The sequence below is a fragment of the Crinia signifera genome, chromosome 5 (assembly GCF_055691185.1).
Source record: "Crinia signifera chromosome 5, ASM5569118v1, whole genome shotgun sequence".
Taxonomy (NCBI): Eukaryota; Metazoa; Chordata; class Amphibia; order Anura; family Myobatrachidae; genus Crinia; species Crinia signifera.
In genome coordinates, this window is record NC_139221.1 from 122,761,254 (window position 1) to 122,779,314 (window position 18,061).

General features: G+C 43.2%; 1 protein-coding gene across 1 annotated transcript in view; it reads right to left on the bottom strand.

Annotated features, from left to right (window-relative positions):
- LOC146005728 (uncharacterized) overlaps positions 1–18,061 on the bottom strand; it is a 93,780-nt gene that overhangs the window by 21,946 nt on the left and 53,773 nt on the right. The window contains exons 14-18 of the mRNA XM_083145155.1: positions 17,763–17,816; positions 12,938–12,982; positions 11,423–11,476; positions 6,889–6,942; positions 6,759–6,812 (exon numbers count right to left, since the gene is read on the bottom strand). Of these exons, the coding sequence (XP_083001281.1) occupies positions 6,759–6,812; positions 6,889–6,942; positions 11,423–11,476; positions 12,938–12,982; positions 17,763–17,816 (261 nt within the window). The remainder of the gene's footprint in view (positions 1–6,758; positions 6,813–6,888; positions 6,943–11,422; positions 11,477–12,937; positions 12,983–17,762; positions 17,817–18,061) is intronic.

Genomic DNA, 18,061 nt, shown 5'->3' on the forward strand with positions numbered 1-18,061 from the left:
GACAGGGTGGCAGTTTAATAAACTATCCCAAAAAAAGAGAAATGCTCCAAAGAGCAAATACAAAGAGGTATCGGCCTTGTCATGACTGGTGGTAGCAGCTTCAGCACTTCTATCAGGTTGCTGATCTCCCATTATTTCCTCCTCCATCATCCTCCAAAAATGTGTTTTTATTTTATTTATTACTTTTATTTATTTTTCTTACTTTACACTGGACACAGCCTGTCACACTGGACACGGCCCCTTGGACACTGGACACTGCCCCTGGACACAGCCCCTGGACACTGCCCCTGGACACTGGACACAGCCCGTCACCCTGGACACAGCCCCTGGACAATGGACACAGCCTCTGGATACAGCTCTTATACACTGGACACAGCCCGTCACCCTGGACACAGCCCCTGGACAATGGACACAGCCTCTGGACACAGCTCTTGTACACTGGACACAGCCATCACACTGGACACAGCCCCTGGACAATGGACACAGCAGTCACACTGGACACAGCCTCTGGACACAGCTCCTGTACACTGGACATAGCCTTCACACTGGACACTGCCCCTGGACACTGGACACAGCCTGTCACCCTGGACACTGCCCTGGACAATGGACACAGCCCGTTACCCTGGACACAGCCCCATGACAATGGACACAGCCCGTTACCCTGGACACAGCCCCTGGACACGGCCCCTGGACAATGGACACAGCCTCTGGACACCACCCGGGACACAGCTCCTGTACACTGGACACAGCCGTCACACTGGACACTGCCCCTGGACACAGGACACAGCTCCTGTACACAGCTCCTGTATACTGGACACAACCCCTGTACACTGGACACAACCCCTGGACACAGCCCCTGTACACTGGACACAGCCCCTGTCACACTGGACACTGGATATATGTAGTCACACTGGACAATGGATATATGTCACACTGGACACTGGATATATGTCGTCACACTGGACACAGGATATATGTCGTCACACTGGACACAGGATACTGTATATGTCGTCACACTGGACACAGGATATATGTCGTCACACTGGACACAGGATATATGTCGTCACACTGGACACTGGATATATGTCACGCTGGACACAGGATATATGCCGGCACACATTACACGTCACACTGGACACAGGATATATGTTGTGACTTGTGACACTGGACACTGGATATATTGTCGTCACACTGGACACTGGATAGATGTCGTCACACTGGACACAGGATATATGTCGTCACACTGGACACTGGATAGATGTCGTCACACTGGACACAGGATATATGTCGTCACACTGGACACAGGATATGTCGTCAGTCGTCACTTAGGACAGGACACAGGATATATGTCGTGAGTGACTCGTGACACTGGACAATGGATAAGATATAGGCCGTCACACTGGACACAGCCCCTTGTATTACTGCAGCCCCTGTACACAGTGTACTACTCAGCAGCACTGAAGCCCCTGCGTGTGAGCACTGCAGCACTGAGTTAGTTAGTTAAATCACAAAAAACACAGGGTTCAGGGCTAAATAAATCACAACAGGGCACGGGCCACAGGACAGCCCCTGGACAGTGGACACTGCAGCCCCTGCGTGTGAGCACTGCAGCACCTACTGTGTTTCCCCGATAATAAGACACTGTCTTATTTTTTTTTTCTTGAACAAAAAACTCCATAGGGCTTATTTTAGGGGTAGGGCTTATTTTAATGAACATTGACAGCAAATGTCCATGCCCCCAGTCCTCCTTAATAAACATGCCCCAGTCCTCCATTATACCGGTAAACATGCCCCCAGTCCTCCTTACAGTAATAAACATGTCTCCAGTCCTCCGTGATAAAGGTAAACATACCCCAGTACTCCTTTAAGTCTTAATAATGTCCAGCTCTTCTTTGCTGTGACACAGCTCTGTTCTGCAGCCGCGTTATGTGCGCGGTGACGTACCGCACCGCAATGCATCCATGGGAATAGAAGCGGCTTCAGAAGAAGCCTGTGCTTTTACCTACACAATGGAGTTGAGGGGGGTTAGGGGTGGTGAGTGGGGGATCAGAGGGGTTTAGCAGGTGTAGAATCTATTGTCTGAATGCCAGATAATGAAATTTTACTAGGGCTTATTTTCGGGGTAGGGCTTATTTAGGACCAGTGTCCAAAATCAAGGTTAGGGCTTATTTTCGGGGTAGGTCTTATTATCGGGGAAACACGGTAGTTAGTTAAATCACACTGTAGGGCTCAGGCCTATAAACAGTCACTGACTCTCAAGTCTACAACACAGGGCAGTGAGGGCAGGTCACGGAGCACAGCACGGAGCACATGGCACGGAGCACAGCACAGGGCAGTGAGGGCAGGTCACGGAGCACAGCACGGAGCACATGGCACGGAGCACAGCACAGGGCAGTGAGGGCACAGGTCAGGTCACGGAGCACATGGCACAGAGCACAGCACGGAGCACACGGAGCTTCCCAACCACCCTCTTCCCTCTCCAAGATTGGAGTGAAGATGGCGGGGTGCGCGTGCGTCTTTTATAAGATCCCGCTCCCGCGAGAATCCGACAGCGCGATGATGACGTTCGGCCTCGTTATTGGTCCGGAATTCAGGCGGGAACTCCCGAGCCGGCTCGGATCTGGCCCGGATCCCCGATATTCGGATCTGTCGGATCTCGGGAATCCGGACCCGCTCATCTCTACTCTAAACTATACATATTAAGATCTTTTAGTCTTTCCTGGAACGTTTTGTGATGTAGGCCATGCACCATGTTAGTTTCCCTTCTTTGTACAGTCTCTAATGTATTTATATCCTTCTGCAGAACTGAACACAGTACTCTAGATGAGGTCGTACCAATGACCTATACAGTGGCATTATTACTTATTTTTTCTACTGCTGATTCCTCTCCCTATGCAACCAAGCATCTGACTTGCCTTCCTCATTGCTTTGTTACATTGCCTACCTGCCTTTAAGTCACCTGCAATAGATCCCTCTCCTCCTCAGTAGTGTACATTATAGTGCCATATATACTATATTTATTCTTTAGGTTTTAAAGACCCAAGTGCATGATTTAGCAGTTTTTGGAAATAAACTGTAGTTGCCATGCTCTTGACCATTCTTCTAATCTACCAAGATCATCAAACATTTGTTTTACCCCTCCTGGTGTCTACCCTGTTGCATACCTTTGTGTCATCTGCAAAAATGCATATTTTATCCTCAATTCCACTTGCAATGTCACCAATAAAGATATCAGAAAGCACTGGCCCAAGTACTGGCCAGATTAAGGTCTGTGGGGGCCCTGGACAAAAAAGGCCTGTGCTCCCCCTGAGGCATCATCACTCCCCCCACAGATGAAGGCATCACCCCCACCCCCCTGGACGGAGGCATCATCATCACCCCACCCCCCACCCCGGACAGACAGAGGCATTATCTACTAGTAGTTCCCTTGTGTCGCAGGGACCCTGCCGCTGACTTAACATTTGCCACAGGGACCCACTGCCCACCAGCAGTACCCGACCTTGTGCAGCAGACCCTGCTACCTGCCACCCACCTGCCACCGCATCAGTGGGGTGGCGGATGTGGGGGCCCCAGATGCCTTAGGTACTGCCTGGGGTACTCCACTGGTAACCTTTCCCTCCTGTGACTGAACTTACTACAACTCTCTGTTTTCTATGCTGCAACCAAGATCTTATCCATTCAGCCATTTTAGAATCAAATCCCAAGATTTCAAGTTTATTTAACAGTCTGCGGTGTGGGACAGTGTCAAAAGCCTTACTAAAGTCTAGATAAGCTACATCTAAGGCACACCTCCCCCCTCCTTGATCTATTACTTTAGTCATGCAGTCCAAAAAGTCAATAAGATTTGTTTGACATGATCTCCCCCAGTAAAACCATGATGTTTAGGATCCTGTAAGTTACTGATTTGGAGATATTCTACAACTGTTTCCTACTACTGCTGTAAGGCTCACTGGTTGATAGTTGCTTACCTCCTACTTGCTTCCACTTTTGTGCAGTGGGACTACATTAGCTATTTTCCAGTCCTCTGGTATTACTCCAGTAGCTAGTGATTGGTTAAATAATTCTGTTAATGATTTTACCAGCTCCCCTTTAAGCTCTTTTAGTATCCTTGGATGTATCCCATCTGGCCCCATTGATTTACTGTATCCACTTTTAGTTTTGAGAGCTCTGTTAGGACTTTTTCCTCTGTAAACTTACTTGTTTCTCCCATATTTTTCTGAATAGACTTGCAACTTAACTGTGGCTTCTTCCCCTCTCTTTCAGTAGCGAATACTGAGCAAAAAATATTATCAATATGATCTGCTATTACATTGTCCCCCTCAAGTGTCTTTAGTCTTACTACTCCACTTTTTGTTTTTCTCCTTTCACTTATATACTGTACTTTAAAAATGTTTTCCCCCCTTTACCCACTGACTGGACAATTTTCTCCTCAGCCTGTGCTTTTTTCACATCTTTTTACCTTCTTAGCCTCTGTCTAACAAGATACACCTCTTTGTCTTCTGCATCTGCTTATATTTCCTATTGACAACTTTTTTTGCTTTCACAATACTAGCTACTTCTTTCACAAAACCACACTGGCTTCCTTTTCTTTGAAGAAGCAGGTTGTTGTAGTGCCAGGAGTATTTTCCTGTTTGTGATCTCATCAGGGCCGGATTATAACAGGGGCAAAAGGGGTCAGTACCACTGGGTCCCCCTCTATCTAGGGGCCCCCTGTGGTTGGCATTTATTTTAAATATATATATATATATATATATATATATATATATATATATATATTTTCCTAGCTAAAGGTTTTGTGCATGGGAGTGGGGTAGTGCTGCAGCTTCATCTATCTGCCTATGTGACAATGATTAATGGTGCTGAGCATGGGGTGCCAAGGCACACTGACTGCACAAGTGTGCAGTGCATTACTGGGAGTTGACTAAGTCCCATGACACTTTGCACAAGAGGGTAGAGGCTGAGAGGTTTGTGCTGATCTCTGATTGGTGGAGCTCATTACATGCTTCTCAGGCCCGTGGAAGACAGCAGCAGCAGCCTAGTCATGGGAGGGTTTTTAATCAGAGGCAGCACTGGGACCATGAGGTCTCCTACAGTCCTACAGAGTAAGGTGCAGAGAAACAAACATAGGCTTTTTATATATATATATATATATATATATATATATATACGCTGTATGGGGGGTTGGCGGCACTCAGAAAGAATAGACTGAATAGAAAGAATGGTCTATTCTTTCTGAGTGCCGCCAACCCTTCATACAGCGTGTATTACAGCAGCACATTGCTGCGCCTCGGAGGGCACCAGGATACATTTGTACAAGCCAATTTATGGCTACTTTGGATTGCGGGAGTGCCACCTACCCACAAAGATATATATATATATATATATATATATATATATATATATATATAATCTCATCATCACATAACATTGTTTGCTTTATTGGACATTGTTCATGACATATTCGCCCTCTTTTCTTATATTTCATATGTGTTCTGGTTGTATATGCTTCTACTGTGTAACATTTCAAAAAGTAGTTAAAGCACATCAATTGTGTTATTCACCCATCTCAATAAAAAAAAATACACATTGCAAGTTTGCAGTTTGATGGGAACAATTTGGCTTCCTTTGTTTTACAGTGGAACATCTGTCAGAGGCATCATATAGCAGAGGCAGAACTACCATTGGTGCAGCAGGTGCAGTGCTAAGGACTAAGGGGCCCAATGCTGCCCCTGTCACCCACTGTTTTCCCTTGTCACACTCTGCCTCCCCCTGTCATCCACTGCTGTGTAGTTATTGCGAACTTAGGGTGGGGTGAAAGAGGCCAACCACTCAAAAGTTCCACCACTGTCATGTAGGGGATTTTCATTTTGAGATAAGGCTAATAAATGAATCCAATTTTTAGCTAAAAAGACAACTGTAATGTATCTTACACATCACACTTTGGGTCTGATTCAGGTTGGCTCAATAGGCAGTGTAAATTCGCTGCCTAGCGTGCCCATATACGCCACTGCCCAACCGGCCAAAGGGGAGAGAAATCTTTTGATGGTCGCTGACCATCGAATGATTTCTCTCCCCTTAGGTGCTAAAAGTCAGTATATTCTGACTTTTATTACTGTCGCGGTTCGCCGAAGACAGGGTGGGTGCTGACGTGATGTGACATAGGCCGCCCACCCCAAGCAGGCATCACCACGGCTGCTTCTAAAGGAGGGATACCCCTAAAATGCTGGGCATTCCCCTGCAGCCAAGAAATAATTTTTGTAATGTGCCAGCGCTGGCTGAATAAATTGCAAGATGGTATTAAAATATGACAATTTTTAATAACTAGGCATATATCACATTAAACGTACACATTAAATCTAGTTCCCCTGCAGCCACCCCCTGCATGCCCCGGCCCTCCCTCCCCACAGCGGACGGCTCGGTGAGTGTGTAACTCCCCATAGCCCTTCACAGCAGGGGTGTGCACATGCACAGATATGTGCATGCGCAAACCCCAACCATTGGGGCTGGGGCCAAATTCAGATGGCAATGAGCAATCCTGAATCAGCCCCTTTGTCTTTTGCATTGACCATTGTATGAAGCCCAGGTGTTTCTCCTCAATGCTGTAACTTCAGCTCAGTACTGTACTTTAAGTAATATATCCCTTTCAGATAAAAAGTCCAATCAAAGCAGGTTTTTTACAAGAACCCTGTAACCCAATGATCTGTACACAGGAGAAGCCCCAGGAGCAGTAGTAGCTACTTGAGAGGAATTACACCTACTTTCAGCCCGGAAAGTCCTGGCGGTCCCGGAATTCCATGGTCACCTTGCATGCCCTGGGATTAATAACAGTAAAATTATTTAATTGATGGGAGCTTATGAAAGAGCAATCCATAGGAATATTGTATTTACCTTTGGTCCCTGTAGGCCTTCTGCTCCTGGAAGTCCATTTGCACCAGTTTCACCCTGCAGCACATAACGGTAGAGCTCAGAATACCTTGATATATATATGTATGTAGATAGATAGATAGATAGATAGATAGATCTTGTGCGGCTGGCACTCAGGTTGACCTTCAGCAGAAATTGATACAAGCACTAGATTTGTGTCTAGGCCTCAAAATTCCTCAGAGTTCTTAGTGGCAACTGCAGAATCATCTTGTCTGCCCCAACTGCCTTGGAGTACCTCCATCTACAAGTGCTGGACGCGGTCCCGACAGTCGGGATCCCGACAGTCATTTACCCGACGCCGGGATCCCGACCGTCAAAACTCCGACAGACGGGTGCCCGACGGCCACCCGCTATTCTGCCTCGTGGGGGTCCACGACCCCCATAGAGGGACAATAGAATAGGTGGCGAGCGCAGCTTGCCACCGTGCCCGCAGAGTGGCGAGCGCAGCGAGCCCACAAGGGGCTTTGTTGCGCTCACCATGCTGTCTGAGTCCGGGCAGTCAGGATCCCGACATCGGGCTAATGACTGTTGGGATCCTGACTGTCGGTACCCTATAGCACACCACCATCTACTCTGTCCATCTAAGTGATTAAGACAGCTCACCCTGTGGTGAACAGTGGCTATTAATACATGCCACCCAAACCCACTCCCTTTTCATCTTTTGTATCATCCTGAAGGACCTCCCCACCTCCCTCCTTAGCTAGACTAATATGTGCTATGCATCATTATGCAAGAATGTATAGTCTGGCAGCTTCCGTAAGTGATTTTTAAATGACACCATTGTAAACAATGTACATCTTTTACAAATGGGAAGAGATCAGAAGGATCCTCAATAGATATCTCTCAAATCTCACATTTCCTCTTCGCAAATAGCAAACTCTGTTTGGTCAATAATTTTCATTGATTATACCGGATAGAATCTCACAAAACACTTGTGATGCTTTCCCCAGGTCATGCTGACCATTCTCATCAGGCGATGAACCTTGTATTGTTGCAGTCCTGCATTGGTGATTTTGGGGACACTATACTGTTTCTGATACTGTTACCTACTGTATATGACATAAAATTCAGCAAGATCTTCAGGTTTTGAACCAGAGATTTCAGGGCATGGTCCAGATACATATCTGCACCATTCTGTTAGATCTGAAAGCTGCTGAGTGTTGTCTCTCTTGAGGGTGATACAGTACCTAATAGCGTCCTGCACAGTTCAGAAGAATCTCTCAACCCTCAAATGAAACAAAGGATGTAGAAAATCACAGAATCATGGGTATTATTCAATATTTTTCCCTTAAAAAATTCATTGATTTTCTAAACTATTCAATAAACTGTAGGAAAATCACTGAGACCCCCAAATAGCATTTGATAGAGAAAACAGAACCCTATGTTTTTGACGCTGACCATCCGAAAGACTTCAGGTCCTCAAATGGGCAAAGGGACTAGAAGATATAGAATTTAATGGAGACAGAATTCAATTCTTTCAGGATCTTTTCTTTAGCACTTTGCAACAGTAAGAACTTATTTGTCCTTTTGCAGTTAAACTTGAAAAGGTATATAGAATATATACAGGTTGAGTATCCCTCATCCAAAATGCTCGGGACCAGAAGAAATTTGGATAATGGATTATTCTGTATTTCGGAATATTTTTATATTTCAGTTATGTATCTTAAGGTATCCTGCATTTGTGTTGTACAGACACATCAGACACATGAAATACACACAAATATATTTTATCTGTGCATAAAGCAAGGTTTCAAAACTTGAAACAAAGTGTGTGTCCTATCTCAGGTACTGAATTTGAATGCTCGGCAATCATTGTCTTGCACATATTTAGTGCCAGTTATATATCATGTCCTCAGTAGTGCCAGTTACATATCATGTCCTCAGTAGTGCTGTTACAGATGTCCCAAGTAGTTTTTTATCAAGAATTTTTTTTTTTCACTTTCTGGAATGTATGCTTTTTGGAATAATTTGGATAATGGATATTTGGATAAGGGGTACTCAACCTGTATTAATCAATCATATAAAACAACAATAATACTATTACAGAACAACATAAAATAATTAATACATAAAAAACAATTAATAGGCCGACTCATTGATTGATATTTTGTTAGTTGTAGTAATGTCTTCTCTGAGGATGCCTCTGAGTTTGTATATTCTCCCCGTACTTGCGTGGGTTTCCTCCGGGTACTCCGGTTTTCTCCCACAATTCAAAAATATACTGGTAGGTTAATTGGCTCCCAACAAAATTAACCTTAGAATGTCTGTGTGTGTGGGTGTGTGCACATGTGGTAGGGAATATAGATTGTAAGCTCCACTATGGCACGGACTGATGTGAATGTTCAAATATTCTCTGTAAAGCGCTGCGGAATATGTGTGCGCCACCGAGCCCGAAGCGTGGCGAGCGCAGCGAGCCCTGCGAGGGGACGCGCATAACTTCACACGTAATGCGCGTATACGCGTCCCCTCGCAGTGCTCGCTGCGCTCGCCACACTTCGGGCTCGGTGGCTCACTGCGCTCGCCACACTTTATAAGATCAACTCCACGCCGATGTGGATAGTGGGGGTATGAAAAGGTCGGAGGATGCGTACCGCCGCCCCTCGTGGGCTCGCTGCGCTCGCCATGCTTCGGGTTGGCGTTCATAGTGGGGTGGCGTTAACAATGGGGGGCATTTCACATACTCGAGTCATGACCAATGAGGGTGGGTATACAATTAAAAATCGGGTCTGGAGGGCATTTAACATGGTAATACGGCATCTGGGTGCCTGTACAATTAAAAATCGGGTGAAATCGCGTCGCATCGTATCGCACATCGTACAATGCCCTGCGATGGAAATCGGGGGCGCCGTGATAATACACAAGTACCTAAGAAACTGTTAATAAATAATAAATAAATAAATGTCAACCTTTTTTTGTTGACCTAATGACTGTGGACCTACACATTGTCAGCCTTACAGATACCCAATATTTCAGTATGAATAATAGCCTACTGTATAATGCATGGAATCATTAATGCTGTTAAAGTAATGTAAAAGTGCAAGGTTTTGTTTACACAAATATTTTTAGACAGCAGCAATCCCTACAATTTCAAAAATAAATTACACAGGTTGAACTTTTCACTTTAACCACATGGTGGCAGTAACCACCAGGCACTGCAAGCTCAGAGTAGCAAATGAAAACTGTACAACGATGTCCTGTTATACCGCAAAGCACAACCATTGTCAGATTATTCAAATTTGGGGCATCTCTCGTGGCCATCATTGGTTGCACCGTGGAAACTTGCCCCAGCACCATGCTCAGTCAACAGTCTTCATCAGCTTATGGCCGCATGTGAACGATTATTGCTCTGGGTTCACAACCACTTCAACAATGCGCCCATGACAATCCAACAACATGCCCATAAGATAGCCCATCTCCAAGCATTCACTTGGCTGCCTTCACTACCCAAATGCATTTTCATGACAATTTATGACAGTCTTAGGGGGGTATTCAATGTGAGGGTCATGGTGGTCGAGCTTGCTTGAATGTGAGGGTCATGGCGGTCGAGCTTGCTCGACCACCGTGACCCAGTCCCGTTCTCGGTCAGCTCGACCGAAAACATGCAGGAGAGATTCAATGTCCCGCCTGCCGGGGAGCGAGAAGGGGGCGTGGCCGTGAGTTGCGGCCGGGAAGAGGTGAGCTGCAGCTGGCAGCTCGTCACTTCCCGGCCGTTCTCGGCAGAACGAGCCCAACAGCTTGTGCTATTGACTATCTAGACATTGTCTGTGACCTAATCCACAGGCCAGTAGTGCTGTCCAGTGTAAAACAATAACACATCTGTGATCATTGCTTTTATATACTTATCTTTTTCTCTGTTTACACTGTAAATTCTATAACTAATGCATTAGCATGTATGAGGATTTCACATTATACAGAAAGCTCTATGGATCCGATAAGAGGTTATGTGATAGGGATCCTCACCTACATAAAAACACATGAAGCCAAACACTCACTTTTAGCACATATCCCATGTACTGTGATTTTACCAACACAATATGGATTGTCTGTTAATACAATTAATCATATTACAGTACATACTCAAGGTTTAACACTATAACACCAGGGTTGCCTACTTTGAAAGTCTCCTCTCCAGGAGAAGGCCGGAGAGAAGACTGTCGCAGCACTTCATGGGGCAGGGCCTGATGTACATGTCACCTAGCCGCACACCCCAGTACTGCAAATCTTGCAATTTTGCGGGTCTTCAAGGAGGGGGGAGGCTAATGACGCAATTTGCATCTTTAGTTTAGCCCCGGGGCCCAACAAATCCCCCCGAAAAGCCTTGGAGGGGGGGGGGGGGGAGCCTCCCGGCCATTCTGGGAGGGTAGGCAACCCTGTATAAGAGTATCTAACCCAATGGTGTGAACTGCACGTCTTGCCTGTCCTGATAACTTATTTTAGCTTATGATGACAATTGCATAAAATGTTACTATTGTAAATAATTCCATCCTTTGGCAATTACCTTTATGCCAGGAGGCCCACTGTTTCCTTTTTGTCCCGCCATTCCTCTTTCTCCCTGCAACAGCCAGTTTATAAACAATTTATTATATAACCATTCACATTTTACAGATAACTGTTAATAGGGGATGAAGAAACAAACAAAGGTTATTCAGATATAGGGCGGTATTCAATGAGGCTGATTTGCCATGTTTTTATGACGATTTTGTGCTGTAAGGCGAATTTTTGACTAAAACGGTGAATCACCCTATTCAATGACCAGATGGCGAATACATTTCAAGGTTTTTTTTGCCATGATTCAATCGCTATCTTTTTATGGTGAAGTGGAATGTGAACTTTTAAAATAAAGTGTTTTGTTTTTTACATTTGGTGTAAAAAAAGCAGGAATTTTATTCTGAGGAGGGGCATGCTATTTTTATTCATGTGCTGTAAGCACATGAATATATATTTAATTTAAAAAAATATATATATATTTTTTTTTTACACAGACCAACCAGCAGGGGGCCGGAGCCGAGCCGCTCATTAGATATTCATATATTCACTTCACCCGATCATTACATATGCATGATCGGGTGTAGTGAATATACCCGGTCCCCTGCTGCCACCCCCGGGGGGCAGCCTGTGCTGCCTGGCACCCGGGGAGCCCACCTCCCCCCCACAAACGTTCTGGGGCAGGCAGGGAGACTTCCATCTCCCTGCCTGCCGCCGTCCTCAAGCTCCCTGCGGCATCCGCCGCAGGAGTTAAAATTCGCCGGTCAGGGGCAGCGAGCCCCTGACTCGTTGAATACTGGAGCCGGCGAGGCTCCGCAACGCGGCGAGCAGTGGCGAATGTGCATCGAATCCTAAACAGGATTCGCTGCACATCGCCAAAATGCTCATTGAATACTGCCCATAGATTATAATTATAGTAATTATATTAATTTTGGTGTATAACAGTAACGGACACTGGGGCAGGTGTTTCAAGCGTTAACAAGAGATAAACGAGAGGTTGATAAAGAGTGATTAACTTCTAGCCAATTAGATCCTAACTGTCATGTTATAGACTGTGTTTAGAAAGTCAGTTAGTAGCGGATTGGCTGTATGTTTATCACCCTTGCACTTATCTCTTTTTAAGGCTTAATACATCTCCTGCATTCTATTATAATATAGTAATGCCCTGGTACTCATAACATGGGGCTCAAGGCCTATAACTCTTATGTGCAGGGGCCATATCAAAAGCACAGTATAGTTTTCCATATGGTCTTGCATTGCAATGTACCTGCACATAAAACTGGACTGATGAATGTACCCCAAGGTCTAATTCTTTCACTATATAAGCATTTGTCAGTGAATTTTAAGTTAAAACCTGTATCATCAATGTAATACTTTTTGTTTTCTTTACAATCTGCACATTTTTTGTGACATATTACTAATGTTTATATACTGTACAAGGCATTTCTCCATCTCTTCGTCAGCTTGGTAACTGACAAAGGGGCTTTTCTATTATCAAGTTACTTTACTAACAAGTCGCTAGAGTTACCTTTAATCCCATTATGCCAGGGAAACCTGGATCACCGTGATAACCCTAGAATAAAATAAACCCTCTTATGTAGTGCTCCATATAGTAAATGTATAGTGTTAGCCAAATTAACCAATGAAAACAATACTGATATAAAAATCACCGAAAGTGTACTGATGCATACCTATGCAGAAGAGTTATATATGGTAATTGGTTATCTGGACAGTTCATTGCACCCTATTATAAGTTATCCCTTGTCATCTTTGAATGAATAATTACAATGTTATGTATTTCACTTTGGCATTAAAGCATTTCTGGTTCCAAGTCCTCATTTGGCCAAAGTGCAACAGATATCATAAGGCCAAAAATAATCCAAATGTAAAAGATAAGGCCGCTTTTTTACGTGATTTTGTAAACTCAGCGCCTAAGGTGCTGGAGCTGATTAAAACACATGGTGAATACTCAGGATTCGGAATCAATGCAAGTAAGTCCAGTATAATGGCTCTGAAGCAACAAGATGAGAACAAAGTGTATGAGAAACTAACAGTCAAGTGGACTGAATCCTTTAAGTATCTGGGGATTTGGATCTCAAGAGATCCATTTGAATTCAGCCAATTGAATGTGCAACCATTGTTGGATTTTATCGCATTGAAGTTCAAATCCTGGAGTAAATTAATGCTTACAGTTACAGGCCGGGTAAATCTAATAAAGATGATCGGTTTGCCTAAAGTTCTGTATGTCTTGCAGCAGTCTCCAGTATATTTGCCAGTATCACTATTCCAAAAATTAAATAGTCAAATATCATCGTTTATTTGGAATAATAAAATGGTTAAAATACAATTGAATACCTTAATGCAGAAGAAGGAGCAAGGTGGAATTGCAGTTCCCAACTTTAGATTATATTACCTAGCAGGTCAACTGATGCATTTAAAAGAGTGGGTAATAGAAGCAAATGGTAACAGTCTGGTGAAGGCCCTGATAGCTCAAGGGGATGTAAAGTGTACGCCACTTCAATATTTACTGAAAGGAGGGATAACCAGCAGTGATCCACCATTAGTGGTGCAGGCGGTAAAAGTCTGGCGCGAGGCCAATAATTTGGTTAAATTTACTGAGATTGAAATGGACCACCCCTTATCAGATTATAAAAACTTTGGGGAGCTAAGGGCCCTCCAGCCAGATGTAGTATGGGAACCCTACGGAGTTATAGCGGTTAGTCAGCTCTACACCCCTTCGGGGATGAAGTCTTTTATGCAATTGGCCGAGGAGTTTGTAATACCAAAATCTTTTTTTTTTTCGGTTCTTGCAATTAAGAAGTGCCTTAGACGCACAATTTAAAAATAGAACCCCAAACTTTTCGGTATCCCCAATCAAGAAGGAACTAATAAAGGGGAAAAAAAGAAAGGTGTCTCCAGGATGTACGGGATGTTAATGGAAACAACGGGTGCAGACGTACTGGATAAACTCAGTCAAAAATGGGAAGTCGATGTTGGTTCACTCTCGGCAGAAGAATGGGTAATGGCTAAAGCCTCAGCACAACGTGCGACAAACTCGATAAAAATGCAACAGGTGCAACTATACATCCTGCATAGATCTTATTTGTCTATGACGAGGTTGGTACATATGAGGGCCAGGACATCCTCTGTATGTCCCAAGTGCGGTAGTGAGATAGGGTCATTCTGGCACCTGATTTGGGATTGTAGAGTGTTGAAAATATTTTGGGGCAAAGTGATACATACCCTGGTCCAGACCGGCATCCCTGAAACTATACTAAACCCCAAAAGTTGTATACTGAGTATCTGTATAGATAGAACAATAAATAAGAACGATAAGACATACATATTCAATATGTGTGCACTTGCTAAAATGTTGATCGCTAGAACTTGGTTAGCCAAGGATGGCCCAGAACACACAGTATGGATAGCACTGGTTAACTATACAATAGTACAGGAGAAATATATATATTTAAGCAGAAATAATGTACATTTATATAATAGTATATGGCACAGATGGTTGGAATCCAGCTATGTAACATAGTAGAATCACAATATTAGATAGTAGGTTGAAAAGCTTGATTAATCACTTTGTTTAAAAAAACAACAAAAAACACCACAATGAAATAATTATTAAAAAAAAAAAAAAAAAAACATTAAGAAAATTGTTAATCACAATGTCACATAGGTTGTAAAATTTGGTAGATATACACGATGGGTATGAAAAATGGACAAGATCAGTTAGCGTTCAATATTATGGAGTAATGAACAGATACGTAAAATCATCATTGGGGCAATGTGTAGAAATAATAAACTGGATGCAAATTAAAGTTATATGTATAAAGCACACATGTAAAAAAGCCTCCTATATATCCCTTTAACTAGATTAATGTCATCCTGCAGTATGTCATCTTGCTGTCCTCTGGTAACACCCAAAAGGGTTGGGTTATTGTGTCTTCTTTTTTGTTTTAGTTTTTTCTATTCCTTTTTTGTATACTAAGTGCATCACTTGTAATGTTGGTACACTGTTATAGGTATGTAATGTATGTAATGTTATATGTGTCGTCCAGCTGCAAAATGATATAATCTGTTTATAAGCTATTTGACTTTGGAGATAAATGCAAGCTGTTTTTTAAATGTTATATAAATAATAAAAAAAAATATTAACTAAAAAAAAAAAGATAAGGCCGCTAGCCTCCACTGAAGTGCGCAGTTATCCATCTGGTTCTGCTGCGTAACTTATCTCTTACACAGCCCAATGTCAACAGTCAACATTTTATATGTGTAATGGAAACATTAGAACACAAATACAGATCTTAAGCAATTTACTGACAATATAGATATGAATGGAAAATGTGGAAATGTTACATAATAAATGTATAATGACTCTGCATCTTTAGCTCATACAGATTTTGAGTTACACCTGTTAAAAACATGGTGACGGCAATGTGTTTTGTAGTGGTTTTACCTTGCCCTTTAGTAAATGTCCCCCATAGTCTAGTGGAGAATGAACGTATGCCTTGTTGTTATTGCTACAATGATGAACAGCAACAGTTTGCAGTGCTGGCACTCTTCTGGGTGCCCTGGTAGAACACATCTCTCTAACTAAGGTTATCTCTCTGTTTACAAGCTGTTTTTACCAGATTTCAGACCTCAATGCTTTATAAATAGACTAATAATTACCTTTGCTTTTCCTCAAAAGTAACATCTGATGCAATTTACTTAATTAGCCACATTATAGCTACAGCTCTACTTACTCATACAGGAGGGGAGCATGGAGCCTATAGTATATATAATACTATTTACTGTCTCTGAGGCCATTAAATACAGGATACAGTGAATACACTATGGGGTGTATTGAATGCGGCCGGCGAGGGGGATAAACGACGGGGAACGCCGAAAACAAGCAATACTAGCCATTTAACCCCCGTGCCAGCTGCTCACCCTATTCACCGTTCCTGGGGAATCCTCGCTGTCAGAGGATGGCAAGGATTCCCCCAAACAGCGAGGCTCGCGGCTAATGTAGGGAGCCCGCTGCATTTACCTGTAAGTCTTGCTGCTTTAGCGGCTGCATACACCCTTTCCCCCTCGCTCCAAAAACGGAGCGAGGGGGAAACGGCAGGGGGTCAGTTGAATACTGACCCTGCGAGCTGTGACAGCTCGCCCCCAGCATTAAATACTGCTAAATGAATGATAGAGCCACCTTCTAAGGATTACACCTGTGCGTTGTCACGACTGGCTAACTAAACTGCACATAACTTGCCTATACAAGCTCAAACTCATTGTAACCATGTAACATGGTATTGTGGCAAAGAAAACTTTGAACAGTATAAAAATGAGTCATGAGTAAAAAAATTAACCAAATTGTTAGGCTCCAAAACAGGCTCTCCCTGATCCAGTAATTCTAGCTGTACAGCATGTAGCTCTCTAATGACAGGACATTCTTATTCCTTTCCTATACGGTGCACCCATTGGCCTCTATCAGTGCCAGATGTACTAAGCCTTGAAAAGTGATAAAAATGGAGTGATAAACCGTCAGTGAATAATAACTGTCATTTTTAAACAGGATCTGTGGCATGACAGTTAGGAGCTGATTGGCTAATACTTTATCACTTTCCATTTTATCACTTTTCAAGCTTAGTACATCTCGCCCTCAGAGTGGCTCTTTTCTTGCTTTTATTGAGCAATTGACCTATCACCTTGAGTATTTTATTCTGCTTGCGCTGTGTTCTTTTTGGCATGCTCAGTGCTACAATGTCACAGCTATAATGTGAGCCTGCTCGTGGTCATCTTTATGTCTCTTCCTAATGCCAGCAGAAACATATGGCAAATAAACGTGTTTGCTTCCCAGCCACAAGTCAGGCACAAATTACAGTATGTAATTCTATCATATCTGATTTCATGTTCGACAGTAACCCAACATTAATAAGAGTGAGAGGCAACAGATCCCTTGGTATACAGTTGTTGGTAGCATTGTAGCATCTGATAGCTGGATGGTAGTTTGGTGTGAATCGCTGTAGCGCCATTTGTAAATGTTTAATACAACAGAGTTAGTAAGCAGGGAACGGGAATAGTGCACTTTTCTCCAGAGACAAGGACCCTGGCACAATATAAATAGCTTTATTAGAGAATCCATTAGATGTCTCTTATGTTCAATAATATTGATAGATGAATTAACTCCCTCTGTTTAAAAGTAATCTTCTCTTCCACTCTCTTTCTACGATCTGGAGATTTTCAAATGGAAATATCTTTCTGTTTCTAAAATCCATTTCAATATCAGTACATATCAAGAATGTTCATATTTTCTAAGTATTGGATAATAATTAAAAACATATATGCTATAAGAAATGATTTACCTTTAGGCCCACAGGCCCAGGGGCTCCATCTCTTCCTGATAACCCTGGTTCACCCTAAAAAAAACAGAAATACAGCAGTTACTGAATTTATTCCCAGGAAATATTAATTTACAGGTAAAATAACAAATTGCGGTACCTCATCTTTGCGGCCACCGCTTATGCCAGTTACGTTAGCTGCTAAGTGAATTCTATTGTCCCCTCATGGGCTCGCTTCACTTGCCACGCTTCGGGCTTGGTGGTTTGCTTCGCTCACCACAACTTTACTAAAGGTAATCGATAGTGGCGTGGACACAGGAGGA